We start from the raw sequence: 22,861 nt of genomic DNA, 5'->3' as shown, positions 1-22,861 counted from the left end.
GAGAATGCCCAATCCAAGTCCAATATCCCCTGGAAAACCAGATGCACAGATTACGTATCTTCGGCCGTTGCACGGCCTTGAAACGGGCGGTTCAATGATGATTATGACAATACCTATGGAGTACTCTGTGCCGCCTGTGGATGCTATGCTCCTTCCGTAGCCCTATGGCTTTGAGGTTGCTATGTTAACATTCCTACCTTTATTATTTATGACCTCGTTGTGGGGATTCCAAAGTGAAACGGCGTCATCACTCATCATATTTTCATTGATGAAAACGGGCAGAATCTTGCTACTGATTCAAAAATCCGTTGAGCGCTTCAAGGAGTATACATGACTTCGTTCTATATGGCAGAGCTACTCCGTGCTCAGGAGAAAGCCGCAACGCCAATTAATCTCACTCCCCGTCTCAAGTATAGATCGCAATTTGATGACGAGCTGGTCTGGACTCGAAACATCTGGGGCAGGGTCAAAATAAGATATGAAATTAGACGCTTTCCCTTCTGATTTCCCCTCCCAATCAGAAGCTAGTGCCAGAGCTTTTGTTTAGCGTGTTGCCCCAGCACTCGGTGGAGCTGCTCTGCAACGACGAGATTCGTTCAGCCACCACATTTTCATGGATATATACCAGCCACGCGATATTCTAGAAAGCGAATCTTGAAAATTGTATCAACTACTATCGAACTAGCCTTAGTTTGTCTCATTTCATCCAACATCAGATCGTGAATCGAGACTCGAATAACCTCAACGTCAATAAGATTGTGGACTCGCCGACGGCACGTGCGGATCAACGGCCATCGCTAGCTTATCGCTTGGCGCCGTTTCAATAATTGACTCGATCACAACTCTTTTCCCCCTTGAGCTTTTGATCTGGGGACTGACACCTGAAATCTCCTTTCGACCCTCAGGCCTGTTTCAAAGGTTCTGTCATATTGAAAGCGGCCTTATTCACCCTGCAGCGCTGCACGACAGCCCGTCGTTGAATAGGGGTTGCTGAATTGTTCTCCTTTCCTACCTTAGGCAGGGTTAACGTGCGTGACTGCATTGGATTGGACGCTCAATCGACGTGGCATTCCGGTTCTAGTCCAGCTGGACCAATTGATAACATTCCTTCTCCATTCCAGGCTACGCTGCCTTTGCTGCTCGCCAGTCAAGGCCAAGCTAGATAATGCTCGCAAAACCACAGCGCCCTTCAGCGGCTGCCACGCCACCAATTTCTAGTTCGATGCCTTCCTCAACACCAGTTGCGCCTTTCTTAGAAGAAGACAGTCACCAGCCTTGCAGTGACCAGCCTTTACCGCATATCGAGACCCCCGCCGCTGCCCTAACTCCGAGCTCGAATACGTCGTCGCCACGTCCGGAGAACAAACATATCCCATACATGTCTTCTCACCGTCGGGCGAACACTGAGATCATCCGACCGCGCAACCCTCGGCCGACGTCTGGGCAACTATTCGGCGACCAATCCCACAGTTTCGAAGACCTCGACTATACTCGAACGCGCCCCGTTGCCTCAAACGAGAACCTCGCCCGGAAGAAGCTGGAGGTCGGCGCGAAATTCCTGACCGGCTTGTTCCAGGGCAAATCCGAACAAGTTAACGTGGGTCTCCTGCACCGATCAACGGAAACGGATTCGACGAGTATGGACGGTTCAGGCGCCGAGGAAGTCTATACCTCTTCATACACCACACCGAGCTTTACAAGCCGATCACAGAAGCGCATGACAGCGCCATCGCCGTTGAAGCAAGTGACCTCGACAAATCCCCTTTCGTTCTTCGGTCGGAGGCGCCAAGGCGAGGGCAGGCTGGAGCTTCCCGAGCCTGCGGAAGATGAGCTTTTGAACTTGGATATCGGCGCTGCACTATTGCCTCCCGGATCGGACCACCATATGAGCGATCAGGAAGCCTTTGTCGCGCTGCGAGACAATGCGGAGAACGTCATACAACGGCTGCAGGCAGCCTACAAACAGCGAACCTTTGCGCTACACGAACTCCTCGGCGAGAAGACCGAGAAACAAGAAGAGCTTGAGGAAACAAAAACGCGCATTGGCCATCTGAGGATTCAGCTGGATGGGATGGCTGAGAAGGTTCTCCTTCAGGATAAGGCCATGAAAGCTATGGCGGAAGAGCTTGAAAAAGAGAGGCAGTTGCGCCGTAAAGAAGAGGAAGCCCGACGGAGCGTCATGCTCGTCAAACCCAGCGCCGACGACGAGAGCGCCTCGGACATTGCAGTTGAACTCCAGGCACCTAAATGGAATATGAAACGTCAGAGCAACGGCACGATTCCTAGTGATTCTGGCTTTGAATCGGGAGATGAGAGTCTGGCGGAAAGTGTCTTTTCTCGCCGGGACGCCGTCGAGTCGCCTCCCTCAACAATCACAGCATCGCCAAACGTCTCACAAACTGCACTTCCCACCCCGCCAACTGCCACCTTGCAAGCCAATCAGAGAGAATCTAAACCCCTACCCACGCCGCCCGTTCGCGAGTCCGCATACAATAGGGTCATCAAAGGCCTTGCATCCAGCGGTATTACTAGCGCGTGGACGGGCAACTCTGCCAAATGCAGGATATGCTACGGAGTACCCTCATCAGAAGCTTGGAGCGTCATGGGCGTTTTGAAAGAGGAGAACAAAGGCCTAAAGACACGACTTGGTGAATTGGAAATGGTTATAGATGACTGCCTGAGCCTCGTTGGGCCTTGATCGTGATCGAAAGGCACGATAACTTGGATTATATACTCAGTAAAGCGATAGGTTACGTTTTGGCCTTATGATTACTGTACACTTATTTTGTGCTCTGATATCAGACACTATACCGGATATTGCATGTCAGGGATCCTGTACTTAGATGAACATAATGAGCAACATTAGTTACGATAGGATCATTACCATTGGTTATGCACCAGGCCAACAGCGCCTCCATCCAATTTCCAGTTCTCCGTAAATCGCGCGATTTCTAGGGTCGAGCTCCGTTCGGGGGAAGCGACCAAGTGGCCTCTAAGCGGTTTAGCGTGGCTGGGGCAGCGAAACTCGAAAGTGGCCAGCGAGGCGACTACAACTCCAACTTTCCTCTCCCCTTCAGTTCCACGTTGCTTCTTCCTCCAGTTCTTTTCTCTCCCCCTTTTAAATATTTCCCTTCCACTCCTTCGGCTGGCCATCATACCAGCTTCTTTCTTCTCCTTCTCTTTTTGATCCCCAATCCCTCGACCCAGCTGGGAGGTGACCACAATGAGCGGACGTGAGTACACACGCGATCGCGGACGCAATTCTGCTTTATGGATTACATCAATTGGATAGTAAAACTAACACTGGTGAAAAGTCCGATTTCTTGATCTGATCAAGCCCTTCACGCCCCTCCTGCCGGAGGTGGCAGCTCCTGAGACCAAGGTGCCCTTCAACCAGAAGTTGATGTGGACTGGGGTAAGTTGCTAGGTGGTTGCAGTGTAAGACCATGAGCTAACTGATATCTCTAGTTGACTCTGCTGATCTTCTTGGTCATGAGTCAAATGCCTCTGTATGGTATCGTCTCTTCCGACACCTCGGATCCCCTCTACTGGCTCCGTATGATGTTGGCCAGTAACCGGGGAACTCTGATGGAACTCGGTATCACCCCTATCATCTCCTCCGGCATGGTTTTCCAGGTATGTCTCAATTAGAATAATCGCACTGGCAATTGACAGCACTGACTTAATTGCTTTGTATAGCTCCTCGCTGGTACCCACCTCATTGACGTCAACCTTGACCTCAAGACCGACCGCGAGCTCTACCAGACTGCTCAGAAGCTCTTCGCTATCATCCTTTCCTTCGGCCAGGCCTGTGTGTACGTTCTGACTGGTCTCTACGGCCAGCCCAGCGACCTTGGTGCTGGTATCTGCGTTCTCTTGATTGTTCAGCTGGTTGTTGCTGGTCTCGTCGTCATTCTCCTCGACGAGCTGCTCCAGAAGGGGTATGGTCTTGGTAGCGGTATTTCTTTGTTCATTGCGACCAACATCTGCGAGTCTATCGTGTGGAAGGCGTTCTCCCCCACCACCATCAACACTGGTCGTGGCCCTGAGTTCGAGGGTGCTATCATCGCCCTCTTCCACCTCCTGTTCACCTGGTCCGACAAGCAGCGTGCTCTGCGCGAGGCTTTCTACCGCCAGAACCTGCCCAACGTTATGAACCTCCTGGCCACCCTCCTCGTTTTCGCCGCCGTTATCTACCTCCAGGGTTTCCGCGTTGAGATTCCCGTCAAGTCCTCCCGTCAGCGTGGAATGCGCGGCTCTTACCCCGTCCGCCTGTTCTACACCTCCAACATGCCCATCATGCTCCAGTCTGCTCTGTGCTCCAACATCTTCCTGATCAGCCAGATGCTGTACTCCCGCTTCTCGGACAACATCCTTGTCAAGCTTCTCGGTGTTTGGGAGCCCCGCGAGGGCTCCGCCCAGCTCTACGCTTCCTCCGGTGTCGCCTACTACATGTCTCCTCCCCTGAACTTCCGCGAGGCTCTCCTTGACCCCATCCACACCGCCGTCTACATCACCTTCATGCTCGTCGCCTGCGCCCTCTTCTCGAAGACCTGGATCGAGGTCTCCGGCTCCGCTCCTCGTGATGTTGCCAAGCAGCTCAAGGACCAGGGTCTCGTTATGGCTGGTCACCGTGAGCAGAGCATGTACAGGGAGCTCAAGCGCATCATTCCTACGGCTGCCGCTTTCGGTGGTGCTTGCATTGGTGCTCTCTCCGTTGCTTCTGACCTCCTTGGTGCCCTCGGTAGCGGTACCGGTATTCTTCTTGCCGTTACGTAAGTACCTCATTATAACACTGTCCTCTTTCAGATTACTGACTGACTATGCAGTATCATCTACGGCTACTTCGAAATCGCCGCTCGCGAGGGCGACATCGGTGGAGGCCTCAAGGGTCTTGTCCCCGGTAACTAAGCTAGGACTTCTAGTTACTTTCTTATCTTCTTCAACTTGATGAGTTGCATGAGCAGGACAAGTTGTGGTTCATCTTTCTAGTCCCTTTTACCTTTATGTGCGTTTCCAGGCGGTGGTTTGTTGTGGCTCAGGCAGTATTTGGATGTATGCTTCTCGGACGCCAAATGTATGGGAAGGTTATTCGCATCTCAAGGGGTTGATTTCGTCGCTTGGAAAATGAAGCCACAACTGTGCATACTGCCGACCTGGCCTGTAACCCTACTATAGAAAACACTCAGAAGCGCCCCTGGCTTGTATTATTATGAACGTGGAATATATATATGAAACCATATTTTGCATCAAATCTATCGCTCTATATATCCAATTTCATCGCTTACATATCGAATCAAGTCCTGTAGTCGCCGTTGATAGTGACGTACTCGTGGCTGAAGTCGCAAAACCAGTACACGCCTTCCTCGCCGCCGAGTTCGCCCTTCTCACCACCACCGAGATCAACGATGATCTCGAGGTCTTCGTCCTGGAGAATAGCGCTAGCGCGCTCCTCATCCACCTGCTCAGGCTCTCCGTTCACAAGAAGCTTCAGCACAGGGCTGCCATCAGCAGGCTTGAAGCTAACGCTCGTGCGCTCGGGCACAACAACTCCAGGGGCGACACCTTGGGTGTATCCAATGGCGCAGAGAATACGTCCCCAGTTCGCGTCACGGCCGTACAGCGCCGTCTTTACAAGCGGCGAGCGGGCGATAGTCGACGCAATGAGCTGCGCAGAGGCATAGTCAGGAGAGTTCTGGATGCGAACAGTAACAAACTTGGTCGCGCCCTCACCGTCACGGACGACGAGCTGCGACAGCGATTGCAAGAACGAGGTTAGAATATCCTGCATAACGGCATAGTCGTCGTTCTGGGTGCTGTTGATGGGTGCGCCGCCGGCGGCTCCGTTGGCGAGGATCGCGACGGTGTCGTTTGTGCTGGTGTCGCCGTCGATGGAGATGGCGTTGAAGGAGCGCGCGACGGAGGACTTGAGAAGAGATTGCAGGGCTGAGGGGACGATGGGGGCATCGGTCGCTATGACGCCGAGGAGTGTTGCCATGTTCGGGTGGATCATGCCGGCGCCTTTTGTTATGCCGGCTAGGCTGTAGGTGCGGCCGGGGGAGGAGGGAAGGGTGAATGTACGAGAGAGAAGCTTGGGGAAGGTGTCTGTTGTGCAGATGGCGCGGGCGGTGGTGAGCCAGGCATCGTGAGTTGAGGCGAGGGAGGAGGTTGCTTCAGGGATCTTGGACAGGATCTTGGAGATGGGGAGACTAGATAATAGCACATATGTTAGTAGTAGTCTCTAATGAGGTTTAAGATACGTACCGCTGCCCAATCACACCAGTACTCATGACGAGCGTCCCGTTCTCCGCGACACCCGTTTGCTCATCCACCGTCGTAGCCATGCTCGTCGCATCCTCGAGACCGCCCTTGCCGGTGACTGCGTTTGCGCATCCCGAGTTGATCACAATTGACCTGATACCTTGGCCCTGTGTCGCATTGAGAATCTTCTTGCTAACTTGCACTGGCGCAGCCTGGAACTTGTTGGTCGTGAACACCGCAGCTGCGGAGCACGGCGTCTCGGAGCTGATGAGCGCAAGGTCTGGAAACTTGGTGTTGGATGCCTTCACGCCAACGTGCGTGCCGGACACGGAGAAGCCCTTTGGGTACGTCCCCGAGGTAGGGATGTACTTGCGCTTGCTGGCAGGGATGGCGACGTCGACGGGTGCGGAGTAGCAGCGCACCTGGCCCTTCACCATGCGGGCGAAGGTAGCCATTGTGGCTGTGGATTGAATGGCAGAGGCCATGGGCTGTCTGGTTTGACAAAGATCAGTACGAAGCTCAAATCGAGCACGATGACAGAGAGCTAGGAGCTCCGAAAGGATTAAATACCTCTCTGTCTATGACTCAAAATTTGGAGATCAGAGCGATGACTCGGTTCCGTCCCTTCGAGGCAATGTGAACGATTAGACCACCGCCAGACTAGAAAAGCCTTCCCACAAGGATAGTCCAATTCCCGGTATATGCCCGCAACAATGCTGTCTGAGCGATTTATCTATCAACCACGGTCCACCTGAGCTCTGAACAATAAATCCCGCGCCGGCTCCGATATCGCGGGACCCGGAGAAACAGTCGGCCCTGGCCCAAGTACTGTTCGCGTTCTACGTGCGGATCGAGGCCCGGAGACTAACTCGAAAAGAGATCATCAGTCAACTTTCCAAGAAGGAGCTCCGTCCCAGGCCCCTAGGCCCCTTGCGTCAGTGCTTTCTCAACCCGCGAGTTGTTTTCTCGCTGAAATTGCAGCAATGGTATTTGGTCCTCTCACGATTTTCGCAGCACCAGCTAATTAAAATGAAACGGAAGCAACCAGACGTCGGCGAAGAGCTCCCTGTCTCGACACCGAAGAGGCAGCGGACTTCAAGGACCAATGGACATGTCGATGCCAATGGATCGCCTGAACCGCTGCCCTCGAAGCGAGTAAAGAGTACGCCTCAGAAGTCGACCGGCGAGACGCCAGCAACGCTCAAAGCATCCGGACTGAGGACTCCTTCCAACCGGTCGAAAGCGAAGGCTCTTTTCTCAACCCCTGCAAAGGAAAATGGCGCTTCTACCCCTACGAAGGCGCGCTCTGATCGTTCAGTGAAGAAGAAGAGTGCCCAATTGCTTCTCGACCAGGATGAGGAGGGTCTTTTGGATGGAAGCAACCGGCTAGCGGAGGAGGTTCTGGCTGACGAAGACGCACCGGGTGAAGCTGATGAGGAAGTTAATGGGGTAGTCGAGACGATCGAGGCGGAAGCTCCGGAGTCAAAGACGGGAAAGACAGCGGCGACCACAAAGCGCCGCGCTGGAAGACCGAAGGGTGCAAAGAACAAGCGGTCTCCCACGCCTGAGGGCGATTTGCCGGCGCACGAGCGTTATTTTTTCCAAAACCGTGCCGGGCCCCCTCGAACGTCAAATAATAATTTGAACAAGGTGAATCTGCTTACCCACGAGGAGTATTTCGACAAGCATGCGCAATACCAAGACCCGTGCAAGCGCGGAACGGCATTTCTCAACGATCTCCATCGGAGGTCGTTCCCGCAGTGGAACTTTGAATTCGACCAAGGGTTCAACATCTGTTTGTATGGATATGGTTCAAAACGTCGACTCACTCATAGCTTCGCGGATTGGCTCTATCGCAAGCACAGCTCGAGTCCTCCATCTGTCGTGATCGTCAACGGCCACTCTCCCAACATCTCCATTCGTTCCATCTTCGCTACGATTGTCGCTGCCGTCCTTGAGTCTGACATTCCCTCTAAAATGGGAGCTCAACCGCTCGAGGTGCTCGAGCTGCTGCAGTCGGCCCTGAAAATACGACCCGACCAAGGTCCGATCACTGTGTTCATCAACTCCATCGATGCCCCGTCCCTTCGTCGCGCTACGAATCAAGCCCTCCTTGCCCGGCTGGCCGCCATCCCGAAGATACACCTCCTTGCAACTGCGGACACTCCGAACTTCCTGCTGATGTGGGATATTAGTCTCCGGGATCAATTCAACTTTGTGTTCCACGATTGTACGACGTTTACGCCATTTGATGCCGAGTTTGATGTGGTCGAAGAAGTCCATAACCTTCTTGGCCGGAAGGGAAGACGCGTGGGAGGCAAAGAAGGTGTCGAGTTCGTGCTGAAAAGTCTTCCGGAGAACGCACAGAACCTGTACCGAGTCTTGCTTACGGAGTTGCTGTCTATGGTCGATGAAGATCAGAATGGAGATGATGACATAGAGAACGCTGATGCCCTAGTTGACCCGAAGGATGAGACGGGTATTGAGTTCCGCACATTGTATCAGAAAGCCTCCGAGGAGTTCATCGCGTCATCGGAGATGATGTTCCGCACGCTACTCAAAGAGTTCCACGACCATCAGATGATTACTTCGCGGATGGACGCGAGTGGAATGGAGATACTGAGTGTTCCGTTGTCCCGCAACGAGATGGAAGGAGTTCTGGAAGACCTTGTTTTGGGTTGAAATTATATGCGCTGTGAGCGGAACGACTCATGATACCCTGTATAACTGTTTGTCTAGCCCACCCTATTCTCGACACCATGAAGCGCATTATCTACACGAGTCGAGATTCAGAATTGCGCAAAAGCAGCCAGAGCCATGGTTGTGCCGAAAGTAATCTTGAAAGGCACATTCCGCGACATGAACCTGTCAAGGTTGACAGATTTTACATATTTCTGCAGCGTCTGGGTAGGGAAGATGTGGTATCCTTTGGACGCAGCCCACTTCAGACGCTGTCAGCAAACGCTCTCCGCACTCCAGGGATTATGCACTCACCTCAACTGCTACAATTCCCATACCGATGAGGACCACCAGAACCCGGGAAAAGGCTCTCAAGCCGACTCCAACCACGAGACCAAGCACACTTCCCATGCTGATTTGGCGCATGTTCGAGGCTGTCATAAATCCGCTTTCCTGGGCCACTCCCTGTTTCCTCAAGGAATTTTGTGAGGGGCCAGACCATCCGGAACTCGTAGACCCAGCTGCATAATCGCACCTCATGGGCGCCGCGCGAAAGGGGGAGGAATGGAGAAGAGAGAAGGACACGCCGAGACCGAGGCCTATGCCGACTGCGGACGCGCGCGAGAACATAAAGAGACCGGATGCCATTTTTTTCAATGTGGGACTGAGTCAATTGGCGAGTATAGATGTTATTTGGGCTATAGCTTTAGATTTGATTGGATAAATGAAGGGCTAAGTGGTTGTAGATGTCAACAAGGAGCATCAGTTTGAGCCCGCAGTAATGTTCGCTTTACGTCATCTCCTGCATGTGGGCGGTGGATGGAGGCAGTATAGTTGCCGCGGCTGTCGGAGTTACTTTTCTCCGCAGATCACTATGAACTACTGCATACTACGGAATCCCAAGCAGAGGCCTCGGAAACCATTCGGAAAGCGAGCTTAACTCCGGTCAGGTCGATCACCCGTCTCATTCTTATTACTCACTAGCTTCACCGGGCATCAGGTATGCTTCCCTGTTAGTGCTGGCCGCACTCCATTGTTCTGCGATGTAGCGCCGACTCGCCGCCGAGCATAGCCCGGAAAGGCAAACGATTCGCCTGAACCTCCGAGGCTCTATCGATCGATCTCGGAATCGGGATCTTATGGACACAAAATGCGGTTCCAAGGGTAGGCACGAGGTTCGGTGGACTGCTGAGTGAGCCATGAGGGATCGAATAAGCAGGAGTTCTAGAAAATGCACCCGCCCGAGCACCCGACCGAGCGTGCTACGGTGCGCGGCGAGGCAACTGATGGTTCCTGGGGACCTGGCCAACTGCCACTCCGCGGAAAACGCAAAGGATCTGCTGCGGAATTTGCAGTGCCAGAGTTTTGGAGGGGCAAAGAAACGTTGATTGGCGAATGGCACCTTTCAGCGGGGAAGTCAGATTGAGGGGGACGTTTTCTGGGTCCAGAGGCGAACAGCTTAACAGTGTAGACTATGAGTATATAACCAGTGACTCACGCGCCCTTCCATTGACACCTATTCTCCCACGCATCTCTACTGCTGCTGAAGTCCTTCTTCTGTCTTTCTCTCTTTCATCTTCCCTCGCTCTCTTGTGTTTTTAGACAACCTTCACTCTCTCAGTCTATTTCTCACAATGGCCGCTACTAACGGAGCTTCCAACGACTTCACCGTCAAGGCCGGTCTGGCCCAGATGCTGAAGGGTGGTGTTATCATGGACGTTGTCAATGCGGAGCAGGTATGCAGCTACTACATCGATTCATTAGCACAATGGCTGACTCTTGTCTTTCAAGGCCCGCATTGCTGAAGAGGCCGGTGCCGCCGCTGTCATGGCCCTCGAGCGTGTCCCCGCCGATATCCGGGCCCAGGGTGGCGTTGCCCGCATGTCCGATCCCTCAATGATCAAGGAGATCATGGAGGCCGTCACAATTCCCGTCATGGCCAAGGCCCGTATCGGCCACTTCGTTGAGTGCCAGGTTCGTGACTACACCCATGCCCCCCTTCATACCATTCCCAATGCTAATGCCGTCCCATAGATCCTCGAAGCTATCGGCGTCGACTACATCGACGAGTCCGAAGTCCTCACACCCGCCGACAACCTCTACCACGTCACAAAGCACAACTTCAAGGCTCCCTTCGTCTGCGGCTGCCGCAACCTCGGCGAGGCCCTGCGCCGCATCTCCGAAGGCGCTGCCATGATCCGCACCAAGGGCGAGGCTGGTACCGGCGACGTTGTCGAGGCAGTCAAGCACATGCGCACCGTTAACGCAGAGATCGCCCGTGCCCGCGCCATCCTCCAGTCCTCTGCTGACCCCGAGCCTGAGCTCCGCGCCTTTGCCCGTGAGCTGGAGGCCCCCTACGAGCTCCTCCGCGAGGCTGCGGAGAAGGGCCGTCTCCCTGTCGTCAACTTCGCTGCCGGTGGTGTTGCCACGCCCGCTGATGCCGCGCTGATGATGCAGCTCGGTTGCGATGGTGTATTTGTTGGCTCTGGCATCTTCAAGTCCGGCGATGCGAAGAAGCGCGCCAAGGCTATTGTCCAGGCCGTTACGCACTTCAAGGACCCCAAGGTTCTGGCTGAGGTTAGCCAGGGACTTGGTGAGGCCATGGTCGGCATCAACGTCTCGCAGATGCAGGATGCCGACAAGCTGGCTAAGCGCGGTTGGTAGTCGGCCATCTGCATTCTGGTTTCTGCCTGTTGTTTCTTCCCTGCTGTTTATATGTTTAATGAGCGTTGGAAAAGTTAGTATACCAAGGTATGCGCGTGTCAGTCGTTGTCAAGACTTCAGCTTCTTGCAATAGAGTTTCTGCTGCCTCTGCGAGGCTTGCAATGTACAACTCATTTATATCAATCAGCATATGAAGTATCCAACATTATCGTAAATTTATCAAAAACTCTAGCATTCGTAAACTCGAGGTTGCCTTGCGTTATTCCACAGCTTGAACAGAAGAAGAAATATTGGTATCATATAACGAAAATCAAGCGAACAACCAGGACACAACTACTCTTGATAACCCTTCACAGCTGGACCACACAGATCAACAAACCATCATATTCGACGAAACATCCATGAGCCAATATCAACACCTCAAACCCCCTCCCGTCCCCTCGCTACCTCTACCCTCCGAACTCCGCGTTCCACCCCCTCAAGCCGCCCCTCCCACTCCCCCCAGACCTCTCCCGCCCCAAGCAACCCAACCTCATAATACCGCTGCAGCACCTTCGCCGTGCGCACTCGCAGGTCCGCAACCTCCCGACTTTGCTCGTTCTGCTTCGCGCTCAGGCTATCCATGCGCGGCTGGAGTGCTATCAGCGCCGCGGAGAGGTTGGCGTCGGGCACAGGCGTATCAGTAAGACTTGTTAGGCGCGATGCGGTTTCGGGGATTAAGCTGGCGTAGGAGAGGATTATGCTGTGCATTATGTCGAGAGGGGGATGTGTTTCTTCGGGGTCTGGGGTTGTTGTATCCGGGGAGGAGGGGTCGGTCTCGGTGTTTGTTGAGGATAGGGTAGAGGGGGATGATTTGAAGAGGTCTGGGAAGCGCTCGTCTGGATGATTGCAAAGTCATTAGTTATTGATTCTTAAGAACAGCGGGGTTCGGGGTAACGGCAACATACACAACCCCAGCACATCTTTGACAACGCCAACTCTCCCGGCTAGACTTTCCAGCTCACCCTCCAACCTTTGTAGACGTCTCAATACTGTCTCGTTGTACGACGCTGGTTTAGGTGGCGGGTTTGGCGTGCCGGTCCATGTTGTGTCGCCTGTTAGGAGGTATGTAAGGCGGTGGAGGCGCGATTCTAGGAGGTGGAGGGTTGAGGCGGCGGTTGTTTCGAGCTGCGCGTCTGATTCGGAAGACATTTTTGTGTTTATGATTTGAAAAAAAAAAGTGAGAGGGGTTACGCTTTCAGTGTTCAATTGAGGTTGGTGTTTGGTGTTTTGGGAGAAAGACGGAGGCGGAGACGGAGAGCTGCAGATGCGGAGTGGAGTTTGTACGTATAGTTCGGTCTTGGCATTCATTGGGTTGAACTATAGAATAGAGCAGTATATCTGAGTATGCTACATATAAAGATGGCCATGCGTAACTTCGTGAAGTTCATATATCATATACAATGGCCGCAGCACTAAGTGCCCCAATCCGGCAGTGTGTCCTGCCCTGGGTGGGTGTGACTTGTAGCTTGACCGAGCAACGGCTTCCGCCCTCTCTCCTGCATTTCTTGTGCTTCACCTGCAGGCGTCGCAGGATCGTCATCAAAGGAAGAGACTTGGTAGTCGAAGACATTGACTTTGCTGGCAGGTACATCATCCTGCCCGATTGTTGGGGAAGGGTACGCTGGCCGGGAGCCAATAGTTTGCTCCCACTCATTGTCCGCGTTTTGCCTTGAGGCTGAGGTATTTTCCCACTCTTGGAGCTCGGTTTCGAAGGCGGCGTTGTCGTCGCGTACGAAGCGCTATCTCGTTTAGTGAAGAGCATCTACTTGAGCCGAATGGAGGCATACCTGAAGTGGAGCGGGAGCTGGCTCCTCTTTGTAACTCATGGCATTGCTATTGGCATAGACCAGCAAAACGCTCTTGGATTCTTCCCGCGCTGCGCGGAGAACCTCGACTTCTCGAACTTTGCGCGCGGTATACCCAATTACGTCTGCCTCTTTGGAAGCTGGGCGGCCGGTCTGCGCTTGCCGGGACTTTGCATCGTCAACGGAGAAACTGATGCGCCACCATTCGTAGTCATCGGGCTTGGGCTCGGTATTGTCCTCGGGTATGCTGCGTCGGAGAACGTATGTGATATGCGGCTCGGTGCAGACACCCCTCAGCGTGTACTTGTGCACCGGTGGCTCGCCAGGTGATGTTGACGGCCCAGTTAGATATTTGGAATAGCTCTTGAGACTCTCCTGAGCTTGTTGTTGGCGGCTCTCAAGTTCTAAAAAGTCAGCATCGCTCTAAGATACAGGTGGAAGTTAGGCACACACCCCTGAGTTTATCTTCAATCTTCCGCGAAACAGCCTTCAACTGAGCAGCAAGCTGCTGTATACTGGTCGTTTCCTTAGTAGGCTCAGTGGAAGGTGCAAGTGATACCGCAGCATCGGCGGCTTTCTCTAGAACCTCTCTAGAAGTGCCGCCCTTGGCTGAACCTGGGTTGGAAATACGATCCATGAGCCCCTGGAGCCTGGCAACGTCCTCACTGATCTGGAGCCTCTGAAGACGGTATTCGCGTGCAATTTCTCTGCAGCTGGCAAGGTAGCGGTCAGGATAAAAAGTAGCCGGGATTTTGACGTCAACCGCTTTCGCCGTTTCCGCACTGTCTAGTTGTATAGTAAGGATATCCGCGACGTGCTCTAGCCAGACGTCGTCAAGATCTGCTCCTGGCGTGTCCGACCATATCATATCATCCAAGACATCGTAAAGTGTCTGCCCGTGAACAGACCGAACATACGGTTCCAGAGTGAAGAACTCCTGTTCAGTCGGATCATCATCAATCAAGGTGTCCTGTACTGTATCCGAACTGTCATTACTCTTCGGTGGCCGTTTATACGCCATTGACGAAAAGACAGTGGTCAAGGGGTTCCCTGGGTCAGCCGCCACGGCTGATCCCTGCCATGATTCCAGAAATGTGCCTATGATTCTGTCCGAGCCATATGTCTCCAGTTGTTTCAAGCCGGCCAGGGCATCGATGCTACCAAAAGCCCGATTTGTAGAATCTAAAAAGGCGACGAGCCTCTGGCACTCATAAAGTATATCATCCCAGTCAGTGTCACCGTCTTGTGCTTCCTGTATCGTGACAATCTTGGGAAGGTAAATCGGTTGGCCATCCCACCACTGTGCATTTTTACCGTAATCCGAAAGAGCCTTGTTCCGCAGCAGGAGAGCCTCTCTGGCTAGCGGAATCGAATGAAGGATCGTGAGCAGTCCGCTCAGATATAAGCTGTCCCGCGTCGGACGTATGAAAGCTGGCTCGGTTGGTTGCTTCTTGCGGTCTACTGGGTCTGGGCTGATGACAATCTCACGGGCGCTCGAGTTGAAAAGCGTCATCGCCCAATCATCCTGCTCATAGTGGTCTCGTGTCGCGCGGCCAAAATTCTGGTTCGTAGTGGTGACACCGGTCTCTTGCTGCCCAAGGTTCTGGTTCAAAGACATGGCCACTGCCTGCTGCAGTTGACGTTCCTCCTGTTCGGCCAACGATAGACCATTTCCTGGAGTTGCTGTCTCGTCAGCACGTGGTGTCCAACATCGGAAGTCCATACCCTTGGTATCTTGTGCTGGCGCTGGCTGAGGCGCCAGGTCGGCCGCAAGGGCCGCGTCTCTCATGGTCGATGCGGATGGCGGGCGCGAAGGCGGGATGGGAGCAGGCGCTGCGGCGTCGGAGTGCTCGATCTGGTATGCTGGGAGCAGTGAGTTGAGGCCACCAAGTTTCAACAATGACGAAGTCCATACCCGACGCACCCGTGTCATCGCGATAGCCCGAAACCTAACCATCTGGTAAGCTTGGTTCAACCGGAACTCGCTGCCGGGGGTGCCTGTACATGAGGGCCGGTTGGGTCTTCGAAGTAGGCATTGATAGCCTTATTCGAGTCGAGGTCGTTGGCCTAGGAGCTTGATGTTAGCCAAGCTCAGCAGTCACAATTGCGACGCACCTTTAGAAAGCTGATGGCCTGTTCTCGGGTGGTGTTTGTGAAGCTGGTGAAGTTGGTGATGGCTTCCTCCGACGGTTCGGACGTCATCTCGGAGGTGATCCAGCACGTGCTGGTAGAAGCGAAGCTCCCTCAACGGTAAAGGCGAAGCTGGAGGAAGACTCCGGACAGTATTCCGAGAGAGTTGGAGCTTCGGAGGAGATAAAGCGGAGGACGTAAGAGCTCCCCCACCACATGACGCCAAGCCCCCGGAGTATCTACAGAGAACGCTATGAAATACTTGATTTATTGGAGTATTATTATATTCTTGCTTGTTGGCACACCAACGCCTAATCATTCCTTACCAACCCTTTATCTGATTGCACTGCTGTACAGTATAAGCACGGCCGTCACCGGGGCGGGGTACGTGTACACGAATTGTCTAGTAGGCACATACATTATTTTTGTAGGATTACTATATTCTATCTGTAAATATCGACCTAAGCAGCTAAAACACACCGTAAACATGTGCCTCGTGTGACGTTCTCCGACCGTTTGCTCTGTACGAGTGCTGAGATAATGCTTAGGTGGTGATGGAGGGACTGCCGGGGGACTGCCGCCCTCGGTCTGCTTTATCCCTCTCCCTCTACATTTCTCCGTCAAACTTCTTTTCTTTTACATTCCATCAATCTTCCCCGTTTATTCCATGATTCCATCCTTGTCGTCTCCGCAATCCGCCTCACTTGACAAACCGACCCGCCTGCCTCTAAACCCACTCCGCCGCGCAGAGATCGCCTACGGACACCTCAGACGAACATGAACTGACTCGCCCACGGAAAGTCCCACGATCGGGTATCCCCCTTCTCTCGAGACTTGAGCGATAACTCTTGGAGATCCTATCTTTATCGAATTGAAGGGTGTAAGCCATCTAGGACAAGAGAATACGGGTCTACGGAGTCGGCGGAGGTGGTCACGTCACCTTGTCTCCTCTACATCACCTCCGCTACTGAACGACGACAAGTCCAGTTACCATAATGGCTGCAGCCTTTGACGACGAAGACCTCTCGGTCACCCTTCCTACTGTCGGCCGCGACTCTCCTCGTGAGCGCTCCGATGAAACCAAATCGCCCGATACCAACCAAGCCGCCATGGCCATGCCCCCGCCGTCGCGACCGATCGGAAAGGGTGGTGACGCTTTGCGGCAGTCCCCCGCTACTATGAGGGATATGCAGCGCCTGGATCAGTACCAGACAATCAGGGTTCTGGGCGAAGGGTCTTTTGGAAAAGTGAAGCTGGCCATTCATCAACCCAGTGGCCGTCAGGTAGCCTTGAAAATCATCTCTCGCCGCAAATTGCTGTCCCGGGACATGATCGGCCGAGTCGAGCGCGAGATTCAATACCTCCAATTGCTGCGGCATCCTCATATCATCAAACTGTATGTACATGTTCAATTGGGTTGAGCCGTGCTAACATCTCAGGTACACCGTCATTTCGACCAAGACGGATATCGTCATGGTGCTGGAGTACGCCGAGCGGGAGCTTTTCGATTACCTTGTTAAACGAGGCCGATGCAATGACGCGGAAGCGCGCAAGTTCTTCCAGCAGATCATCTGCGCCGTCGAATACTGCCACCGTCATAAAATCGTCCACCGCGATCTCAAGCCGGAGAACCTCCTCATTGACCGCGACAAGAATGTGAAGATTGCGGACTTTGGTCTGAGTAATATCATGACAGACGGGAACTTCCTCAAGACTAGCTGCGGCAGCCCCAACTATGCGGCTCCTGAGGTTATCTCGGGCAAGCTGTATGCCGGCCCGGAAGTGGACGTCTGGAGCTGCGGAGTCATCCTGTACGTGCTGCTGGTGGGACGACTCCCATTCGATGACGACTATATCCCGGCACTTTTCAAGAAAATTGCCGCGGGCAACTTCCACATGCCCACCTACATATCCTCCGGGGCAGCCCGGTTAATTCGATCAATGCTACAGGTGCATCCGGTGCACCGGATCACCATCGAAGACATTCGCGATGATCCTTGGTTCTTGCAAGATCTTCCTACATATCTGCAACCTCCCCCGGAGGAGTTCATTGCAACCGACAAAGCGATCGATCCGCGCAAGATCGCCGCGGGCAAGCCGCACGCAATTGGGAACAAGATCAGCCAGGTGGCCATCTCTAAGCTAGAGAGGAGTATGGGTTATGGACGTGAAGATATTGAAGATGCGCTCAAACACCCTGAGCCTAGTGCTATTAAGGATGCCTTCTTCATCGTCGTGGAGAATGAGATGATGCAAACAAACTGTGAGTATCGACGCCAGTGAGTTGAGATGGTGGCTAATTCGACAGCACCCACGGATATCGCCATGATGAGTGCATCAACCGTACCTCCACCACCTTCGCCGAATCGTACCGCTATGGCTCCAAGTCGGCCAGCGCTCCATTCAACGCAGGCGCATCCAACACGAACCCGATCCGGCTCCCGCCGGCAGTCGGTCCCAATGGCGCAACCCACCGAGTCTGATGACACCGAGGCGCCGAGGATCAGCCACGTCCGGATTCTTCCGACCAGCTTACCGTATGTCCACGAACAGCTGATGGAACAGCGGCAGAAAGAGCGTGAACGGGCGCGGGAGGACCTAGAAGAGCAAGCTCAAGCTCAAGCTAGCCTAGATGAGGAGGACCCTGGCCGAGCTGCCCGCTCGCCAGAAGAGCAGGAAGCAACAGCCAGAGCGTTGAAGCCTCATTCGCGGAGTATTATTGATCTTGATAAGCTGCGGCTTGAGCCGCCAACAAGGGAAAGAGAACAGAAGGAGACGACCAAGAGGAGGAAGTGGCAGTTTGGAATCCGCTCCCGCAACCAGCCGTACGAGGCGATTCTTTACCTTTACCGAGCGATAAAAGCGCAGGGAGGAATCTGGGAGATGCAGCCCGCCGAATCAGGTAAGCCTTCTCTCATTTGCAGTAGACAAGACTAACGTTAAAAAGGAACTGCGGTAACTGATTCCGACTCTGAAGAGCGTCCGTTGCAGAGCAAGTACCCGGATCTGCCGTCTGATCACTACATTCCCAAAGACCTCTGGTTCATTCGCGCCCGCCTATTAAAAGCGGGCGTGCATGCACCAGGCTTGGCCTCCAGCATCCACAGCAGCAGGAGCGACCTTGAAGAGACACGCCGCCGGTTCAATAATCCTGGATTTAATGTACCGGAGGACAGGACGAGCCCCGGAGAGACCACCACCACGTCGGGCCCGTCGTCTGCTTCGCGAGAACTGTCCATCTCCCGCATCTCCTACGGCGTGTGGGTCTTCATCGACATCCAGCTCTACCAGCTGGAGGAGAACAACTACATGGTCGACTTCAAGTGTGACGGGTATCAGAATGTGATCCGTGCAGAGGGCGAGACCGATTGGCACCCGATCAGCAAGCGGTTCCGGAACAAGGAGAAGGAGGTGAGCAGCCCTTATCCATTCCTGGACGTGGCATCGGATCTTGTGGCCCAGCTGGCCGTGGCGAGCTAGCCTTGGGTGTTGTTGGAGTGGGTGATGAATATTGCACAATCTACTGTTTGCATAGTGTTAGCGAGTATCTGTGTCAGGTAAAAGAAGTAATGGGCGGTATCATGTCAATAGTAATGCGATTGTAGTGGGATCATCAGTTCGTATTCCGTACTTTTACATTGTAGATCGCGGGCACCAATCAACGACGTCAGGGGCATCTTCACATGTCAACCACCCAAGCTGCCCTGGCCATGGTCATCACTGCTATGTCAACATCTCACCTTCTCAGCTTGCAACCCAGCAAACCACTCAAGCCATGGAGTCAAGCCCCCGCTCCACACGCCTCACAACGGCCGAGCGCAAGCGTCTAACAGACCGCAAAGCCCAGCGCCAGCGCCGCGAGCGCATCAAGACGTACATCGCGCGCCTGGAAAAGACCCTCGAGGACCTCACCACGGCTTCGGGCAATGGCATGGAGGCGACCCTCCTCCGGCAGCTGGAGCAGCAGCGCGCGAAGACCGAGCGGCTTACGAATGTTATCAACCATATTCATGAGATGCTGGAGGAGACGAGGAATGAGGGGATTTCGGTGGGATCGGGATCGCCGCTTATGCAGGGCGGAAGCGCGTCGCCGTCTGTACCGCTGCGACTACCATCTGCGCCTGTCCCGAAGCGGATTCAACGGCAGCAGCAGCAGCACTCTAAACCCCAAACACCATATACCATCAGCGCCGACCTCACAACCCGCTTCTCGCTACACACGCAGAACCCGGAGAACGACGGAACGCGGAACTACTTCGCCGTTGTGAACGAGTCTCTTGCGAGCCTCGCCAGGGAGTTGGACGCCATTGTACCTTCTACGGCAGCGGACGATGATGATCTAGCGATCCGGGCGATCCTCTGCGGGTGGGACTCGATTGCCGATGGGGCTGGGGGACGGCGCATCGATCGGGTTTGGGGACTGCTGCAGGCGCTGGATCAGGCGATTTTCTCGCAGACGGGGCTTGTGGAGAGGGTTGCTGTGTTAAGGTTGATGAGGGGGATGATTAAGGTGTGTATGGCTTGAAGAGGAGGTGTTGATGTTGGTGTTGCTGGTGGGTTAGGGCTAATCTGCTGGCTGGATAGTGGAATATCTCGCCGCGGGAACATACGATTCCGTCGTTTATGGTTCCGACGTGAGTCCCTTTTCCATAATGTTTCTCAATGTATACTAAAGAGAAACAGTGTGACACAAAGCATGGTCCCGCACGCCCCGATTATCGACTTCTTTGCATGGTACCCTCCACCCTCCAATTCAACCCTACTCAACCCATACTGAGCCCTACCTAACTTTCCGCATAGGCCCAACCTCCGCGACCACCTCATCGTCTCCGGCATAACAAACATAACCGAAAGCACAGCGGCGCTGTACGTCTCGCAAATCAAGCTGAGATGGCCGTACGAGCTGCGCGATATCTGCAAGTACAATGTCGCCGAGAACAGATACCGCTTCTCGGCGGAGTTCGATGCCGTCTTTTTCGATCTGGAGAACTGGGAGACTGGGAGTCCGCAGCTCCAGGCGCTTATTGAGACGGGGCCGGGGCCGGGGTTTGGGATTGGGATTGGGGGATTGGGGGTGGGGGTTGAGGATGCTCAGGTTGGGTCTGGGCAGGGGGTGGGGTTGGGATTGAGATGGGTGAGAGGGCCGGTGTGCTTGAGGATGGTCTTGATGCGAGTTATTGGGAGAGATTATTGGATGGGTGTGGGCAGATGTAAATGTAAGATATGTACGTATATTGATCGTAAGTAAATGATACCCCGACTTCGAGGTCCCGTATAGACAACTTGGATGGATACCATGGTGTATCTTACTCCAAGAAATAAACGCTGGCATATCAGCACAAAGCCGCCAATCCGCTTTCTAGATCAAATCAACTCCCCGATCTCTCCCTGGCGCTAACTAGGCTTGATATTACCAGTCCCCTTCTCCCCATCTTCACCCCTACCTGCATTCAACCCCTCATCCCCACCCCTAATCCTCCCCATCCCAACAACCCCCCCAACCCACAGCACCGGCGCTCTGCAAGCCCTAACAGCATACCCTCCACCCCCCGCATAAACCACCAACCCGGCAAGAGCGCCCGCATACCCCACCATCTGGAGAAACGACACCTGCGTGCCCCAGAACAGCACGGACGCCAGAATGAGCAGGATGTTCTTGGGGATGCTGACGAGCGTCATTGTGAGCCCGGAGGTTTTGCCGATCTACATGTGCCAGTGTCAGTTATCATTGAGTCTTTTCCCTAGAAAGGGAGGGGGGAAAGTGGAGGAGATGAGGGGGAGAGGCGAACCAGTGTAAAGACCGCAACGTTCAGCATGAAGCCTACCACCGCATTCAAAAAGAGAGTTGGTAGGCCTGTTGTGAGGGTCATCTCTAATAGCCCTAGCCCTGATCCTGAGTCTAAGTTGGAGGGAAATGCAGGGTTAGGTTGACTCTGGGGTTGGTTTTGCAGGAGAGGAAGGATCTCCGCCCGCCACGCGAGGATGCCGTTCATAAGCGCGCAGATTGGGGCCGTGTAGTAGAGGCTCAGGAGGGGGTCCATTTTGCTCAGTCTCAGACTTTGCTTTCTTGATCTGTTTGAATCTCTGGTCGGGGTTTCCTCGTCATGCTCGTCAAGGAGCGCTTCATGCTGAGAAGACCCATTCTCCTCATCCCCATCCTCCCTTCCATCTTCACCCTCCTCCTCCTCCTCCCCCTCCCCCTGCATAGTGGTTGTAGAAGAGCTCGTAAGAACCTGCATAAGCACCAGCCTCGCCGCATCACAAACCAGACTCACCCCCTGGACCCCCACACCCACCCAACTGAACCGGATCTCGCTGACGACCGTCAATCCAACACTCCCCGTGATCAGCGCCACATTGGCTAGTTTGGAGGTTGTGAGTGTTGTCACGCCGTATAGGGCGCTGGTGAGGAGGGTTATTACGGGGCCGGAGGCCTATCCGCCCAAGGATTGTTAGCTAGCGGTATGTAGAAAGAGAAGCAATGGGGGAAAGGGGAAAGAGGGCGGACCTTGAGCATCTGGATAAAGCCGACATTGAGATACATGTAGGCCATGTTACTTGTCACCAGGCTTCCGCTGTATAACAGACCGATTGGGGCGATTTTGGCGAGGTAGAGGGGGGGTGTCATGTTTATTGAGGAGCGGCTGGGAAGTTGGAGGGTGTTGGAGAAGAACGGGATGCGGAAGAGGAGCTGGGTGGAGAGGGTTGCGAAGGCGAGGTGCCATGTTGTTAGGAGGATTGCTTGATTATCATATTAGTTGGTGTTGAATGGGATGGAATGAAGGGAGAGCGCGTACGGTAGCCTGGTCTTTGTTAGTATGTACACTAGTTGTAAGGAGTTAGGGCTAGATTGGGAAAAGGAGAGGAGAACGCACGGAACGGAGTCGACTCAAGGATCCATTTATTGAAGAGGATGGTCAGGTTGGACCAGAAGATCCAGTTCCTAACATCTTATTAGTTTCATCATCTCAATTGATCAGTTAAAGCGGGCATACAGCATGCACAGAACGACCCCCCATGGCCACGGAGCAGATTTGGCAGACATGCTTGTTTCTTCACCACAAGCTTCGGAAGGGGACTGCTGCAGTCTACTCTTTAAAACACCTTCTACCCAGGAACCACACTCTGCCAGGTCATCTGGAGCCCGTTGATGCAACAATAGTATACCCACTGCCTGTCAATGCAACCTTGGGCAACCCTAACAGTGGTTGACTCCATGTACGTCCAAATGCGGCAGAACACGTAATTATTGACCAAGGTACACAACTACCGGAGATAAC

The 22,861-nt window shown here is 53.8% G+C and overlaps 11 protein-coding genes across 11 annotated transcripts; 6 read left to right on the top strand and 5 right to left on the bottom strand.

Annotated features, from left to right (window-relative positions):
* Window positions 1-880: 880 nt before the first annotated feature.
* BDW74DRAFT_155666 (uncharacterized protein) lies at window positions 881-2,866 on the top strand. Its single transcript, XM_073724871.1, has one exon. It carries the CDS (start codon window positions 1,166-1,168, stop codon window positions 2,696-2,698), a length of 1,533 nt encoding a protein of 510 aa, XP_073582664.1. The 5' UTR covers window positions 881-1,165; the 3' UTR covers window positions 2,699-2,866.
* An 89-nt stretch (window positions 2,867-2,955) lies between these two features.
* Window positions 2,956-5,104, top strand: BDW74DRAFT_35561 (translocon subunit SEC61). The gene is made up of 5 exons (XM_073732606.1): window positions 2,956-3,233; window positions 3,315-3,415; window positions 3,469-3,636; window positions 3,700-4,775; window positions 4,830-5,104. The coding sequence occupies exons 1-5, from the start codon at window positions 3,224-3,226 to the stop codon at window positions 4,909-4,911; spliced, it is 1,437 nt and encodes a 478-aa protein (XP_073582663.1). The 5' UTR covers window positions 2,956-3,223; the 3' UTR covers window positions 4,912-5,104.
* A 125-nt stretch (window positions 5,105-5,229) lies between these two features.
* On the bottom strand, window positions 5,230-7,056 carry BDW74DRAFT_155663 (bifunctional ornithine acetyltransferase/N-acetylglutamate synthase). Its single transcript, XM_073724870.1, has 3 exons — window positions 6,832-7,056; window positions 6,265-6,753; window positions 5,230-6,209 (listed from the first exon to the last, which is right to left on the bottom strand). Exons 2-3 carry the CDS (start codon window positions 6,744-6,746, stop codon window positions 5,297-5,299), a joined length of 1,395 nt encoding a protein of 464 aa, XP_073582662.1. The 5' UTR covers window positions 6,747-6,753; window positions 6,832-7,056; the 3' UTR covers window positions 5,230-5,296.
* Window positions 7,057-7,142: 86 nt separating this feature from the next.
* BDW74DRAFT_35550 (origin recognition complex subunit 2) lies at window positions 7,143-9,093 on the top strand. Its single transcript, XM_073732603.1, has 2 exons — window positions 7,143-7,247; window positions 7,303-9,093. The coding sequence occupies exons 1-2, from the start codon at window positions 7,245-7,247 to the stop codon at window positions 8,941-8,943; spliced, it is 1,644 nt and encodes a 547-aa protein (XP_073582661.1). The 5' UTR covers window positions 7,143-7,244; the 3' UTR covers window positions 8,944-9,093.
* BDW74DRAFT_35558 (uncharacterized protein) lies at window positions 8,997-9,771 on the bottom strand. Its single transcript, XM_073732605.1, has 2 exons — window positions 9,256-9,771; window positions 8,997-9,203 (listed from the first exon to the last, which is right to left on the bottom strand). The coding sequence occupies exons 1-2, from the start codon at window positions 9,586-9,588 to the stop codon at window positions 9,051-9,053; spliced, it is 486 nt and encodes a 161-aa protein (XP_073582660.1). The 5' UTR covers window positions 9,589-9,771; the 3' UTR covers window positions 8,997-9,050.
* Window positions 9,772-10,358: 587 nt separating this feature from the next.
* On the top strand, window positions 10,359-12,030 carry BDW74DRAFT_35553 (pyridoxal 5'-phosphate synthase subunit PdxS). The gene is made up of 3 exons (XM_073732604.1): window positions 10,359-10,676; window positions 10,732-10,914; window positions 10,975-12,030. The coding sequence occupies exons 1-3, from the start codon at window positions 10,575-10,577 to the stop codon at window positions 11,602-11,604; spliced, it is 915 nt and encodes a 304-aa protein (XP_073582659.1). The 5' UTR covers window positions 10,359-10,574; the 3' UTR covers window positions 11,605-12,030.
* BDW74DRAFT_179514 (putative nuclear distribution protein RO10) lies at window positions 12,025-12,795 on the bottom strand (the record flags this gene model as incomplete). The annotated part of the gene is made up of 2 exons (XM_073729482.1): window positions 12,025-12,482; window positions 12,552-12,795. 2 exons carry the CDS (start codon window positions 12,793-12,795, stop codon window positions 12,025-12,027), a joined length of 702 nt encoding a protein of 233 aa, XP_073582658.1.
* An 84-nt stretch (window positions 12,796-12,879) lies between these two features.
* Window positions 12,880-15,560, bottom strand: BDW74DRAFT_155659 (uncharacterized protein). Its single transcript, XM_073724869.1, has 5 exons — window positions 15,367-15,560; window positions 15,177-15,314; window positions 13,905-15,134; window positions 13,434-13,855; window positions 12,880-13,385 (listed from the first exon to the last, which is right to left on the bottom strand). Exons 2-5 carry the CDS (start codon window positions 15,238-15,240, stop codon window positions 13,059-13,061), a joined length of 2,043 nt encoding a protein of 680 aa, XP_073582657.1. The 5' UTR covers window positions 15,241-15,314; window positions 15,367-15,560; the 3' UTR covers window positions 12,880-13,058.
* A 560-nt stretch (window positions 15,561-16,120) lies between these two features.
* Window positions 16,121-19,197, top strand: BDW74DRAFT_155656 (uncharacterized protein). The gene is made up of 4 exons (XM_073724868.1): window positions 16,121-16,977; window positions 17,021-17,844; window positions 17,890-18,483; window positions 18,529-19,197. Exons 1-4 carry the CDS (start codon window positions 16,577-16,579, stop codon window positions 19,059-19,061), a joined length of 2,352 nt encoding a protein of 783 aa, XP_073582656.1. The 5' UTR covers window positions 16,121-16,576; the 3' UTR covers window positions 19,062-19,197.
* A 68-nt stretch (window positions 19,198-19,265) lies between these two features.
* Window positions 19,266-20,610, top strand: BDW74DRAFT_155654 (uncharacterized protein). Its single transcript, XM_073724867.1, has 3 exons — window positions 19,266-20,091; window positions 20,166-20,215; window positions 20,265-20,610. Exons 1-3 carry the CDS (start codon window positions 19,357-19,359, stop codon window positions 20,356-20,358), a joined length of 879 nt encoding a protein of 292 aa, XP_073582655.1. The 5' UTR covers window positions 19,266-19,356; the 3' UTR covers window positions 20,359-20,610.
* Window positions 20,611-20,975: 365 nt separating this feature from the next.
* Window positions 20,976-22,626, bottom strand: BDW74DRAFT_179510 (triose-phosphate transporter family-domain-containing protein; the record flags this gene model as incomplete). The annotated part of the gene is made up of 6 exons (XM_073729481.1): window positions 20,976-21,284; window positions 21,371-22,015; window positions 22,090-22,322; window positions 22,379-22,384; window positions 22,457-22,524; window positions 22,577-22,626. 6 exons carry the CDS (start codon window positions 22,624-22,626, stop codon window positions 20,976-20,978), a joined length of 1,311 nt encoding a protein of 436 aa, XP_073582654.1.
* Window positions 22,627-22,861: the final 235 nt, after the last annotated feature.

Source organism: Aspergillus multicolor (genome assembly GCF_047715735.1).
Source record: "Aspergillus multicolor strain CBS 133.54 unplaced genomic scaffold BDW74scaffold_17, whole genome shotgun sequence".
Classification (NCBI taxonomy): domain Eukaryota; kingdom Fungi; phylum Ascomycota; class Eurotiomycetes; order Eurotiales; family Aspergillaceae; genus Aspergillus; species Aspergillus multicolor.
This window is presented reverse-complemented; position numbering and strand designations above follow the sequence as displayed.

Coding starts and splice junctions, on each gene's coding strand:
- BDW74DRAFT_155666 (XM_073724871.1), top strand. CDS start 1,166: ATGCTCGCAAAACCACAGCGCCCTTCAGCGGCTGCCACGCCACCAATT.
- BDW74DRAFT_35561 (XM_073732606.1), top strand. Junction 3,637..3,699: donor CCTCCGGCATGGTTTTCCAG/GTATGTCTCAAT, acceptor TGCTTTGTATAG/CTCCTCGCTGGTACCCACCT. Junction 4,776..4,829: donor GGTATTCTTCTTGCCGTTAC/GTAAGTACCTCA, acceptor CTGACTATGCAG/TATCATCTACGGCTACTTCG.
- BDW74DRAFT_155663 (XM_073724870.1), bottom strand. CDS start 6,746: ATGGCCTCTGCCATTCAATCCACAGCCACAATGGCTACCTTCGCCCGC. Junction 6,210..6,264: donor ACTGGTGTGATTGGGCAGCG/GTACGTATCTTA, acceptor GCTATTATCTAG/TCTCCCCATCTCCAAGATCC.
- BDW74DRAFT_35558 (XM_073732605.1), bottom strand. CDS start 9,588: ATGGCATCCGGTCTCTTTATGTTCTCGCGCGCGTCCGCAGTCGGCATA. Junction 9,204..9,255: donor TGGGAATTGTAGCAGTTGAG/GTGAGTGCATAA, acceptor CAGCGTCTGAAG/TGGGCTGCGTCCAAAGGATA.
- BDW74DRAFT_35553 (XM_073732604.1), top strand. CDS start 10,575: ATGGCCGCTACTAACGGAGCTTCCAACGACTTCACCGTCAAGGCCGGT. Junction 10,677..10,731: donor ACGTTGTCAATGCGGAGCAG/GTATGCAGCTAC, acceptor TTGTCTTTCAAG/GCCCGCATTGCTGAAGAGGC. Junction 10,915..10,974: donor GCCACTTCGTTGAGTGCCAG/GTTCGTGACTAC, acceptor GCCGTCCCATAG/ATCCTCGAAGCTATCGGCGT.
- BDW74DRAFT_155659 (XM_073724869.1), bottom strand. CDS start 15,240: ATGAGAGACGCGGCCCTTGCGGCCGACCTGGCGCCTCAGCCAGCGCCA. Junction 15,135..15,176: donor GCCAGCACAAGATACCAAGG/GTATGGACTTCC, acceptor CTGACGAGACAG/CAACTCCAGGAAATGGTCTA. Junction 13,856..13,904: donor GATTGAAGATAAACTCAGGG/GTGTGTGCCTAA, acceptor CTGACTTTTTAG/AACTTGAGAGCCGCCAACAA.
- BDW74DRAFT_155656 (XM_073724868.1), top strand. CDS start 16,577: ATGGCTGCAGCCTTTGACGACGAAGACCTCTCGGTCACCCTTCCTACT. Junction 16,978..17,020: donor CATCCTCATATCATCAAACT/GTATGTACATGT, acceptor CTAACATCTCAG/GTACACCGTCATTTCGACCA. Junction 18,484..18,528: donor GATGCAGCCCGCCGAATCAG/GTAAGCCTTCTC, acceptor AACGTTAAAAAG/GAACTGCGGTAACTGATTCC.
- BDW74DRAFT_155654 (XM_073724867.1), top strand. CDS start 19,357: ATGGAGTCAAGCCCCCGCTCCACACGCCTCACAACGGCCGAGCGCAAG. Junction 20,092..20,165: donor TGATGAGGGGGATGATTAAG/GTGTGTATGGCT, acceptor CTGGCTGGATAG/TGGAATATCTCGCCGCGGGA. Junction 20,216..20,264: donor CCGTCGTTTATGGTTCCGAC/GTGAGTCCCTTT, acceptor AAAGAGAAACAG/TGTGACACAAAGCATGGTCC.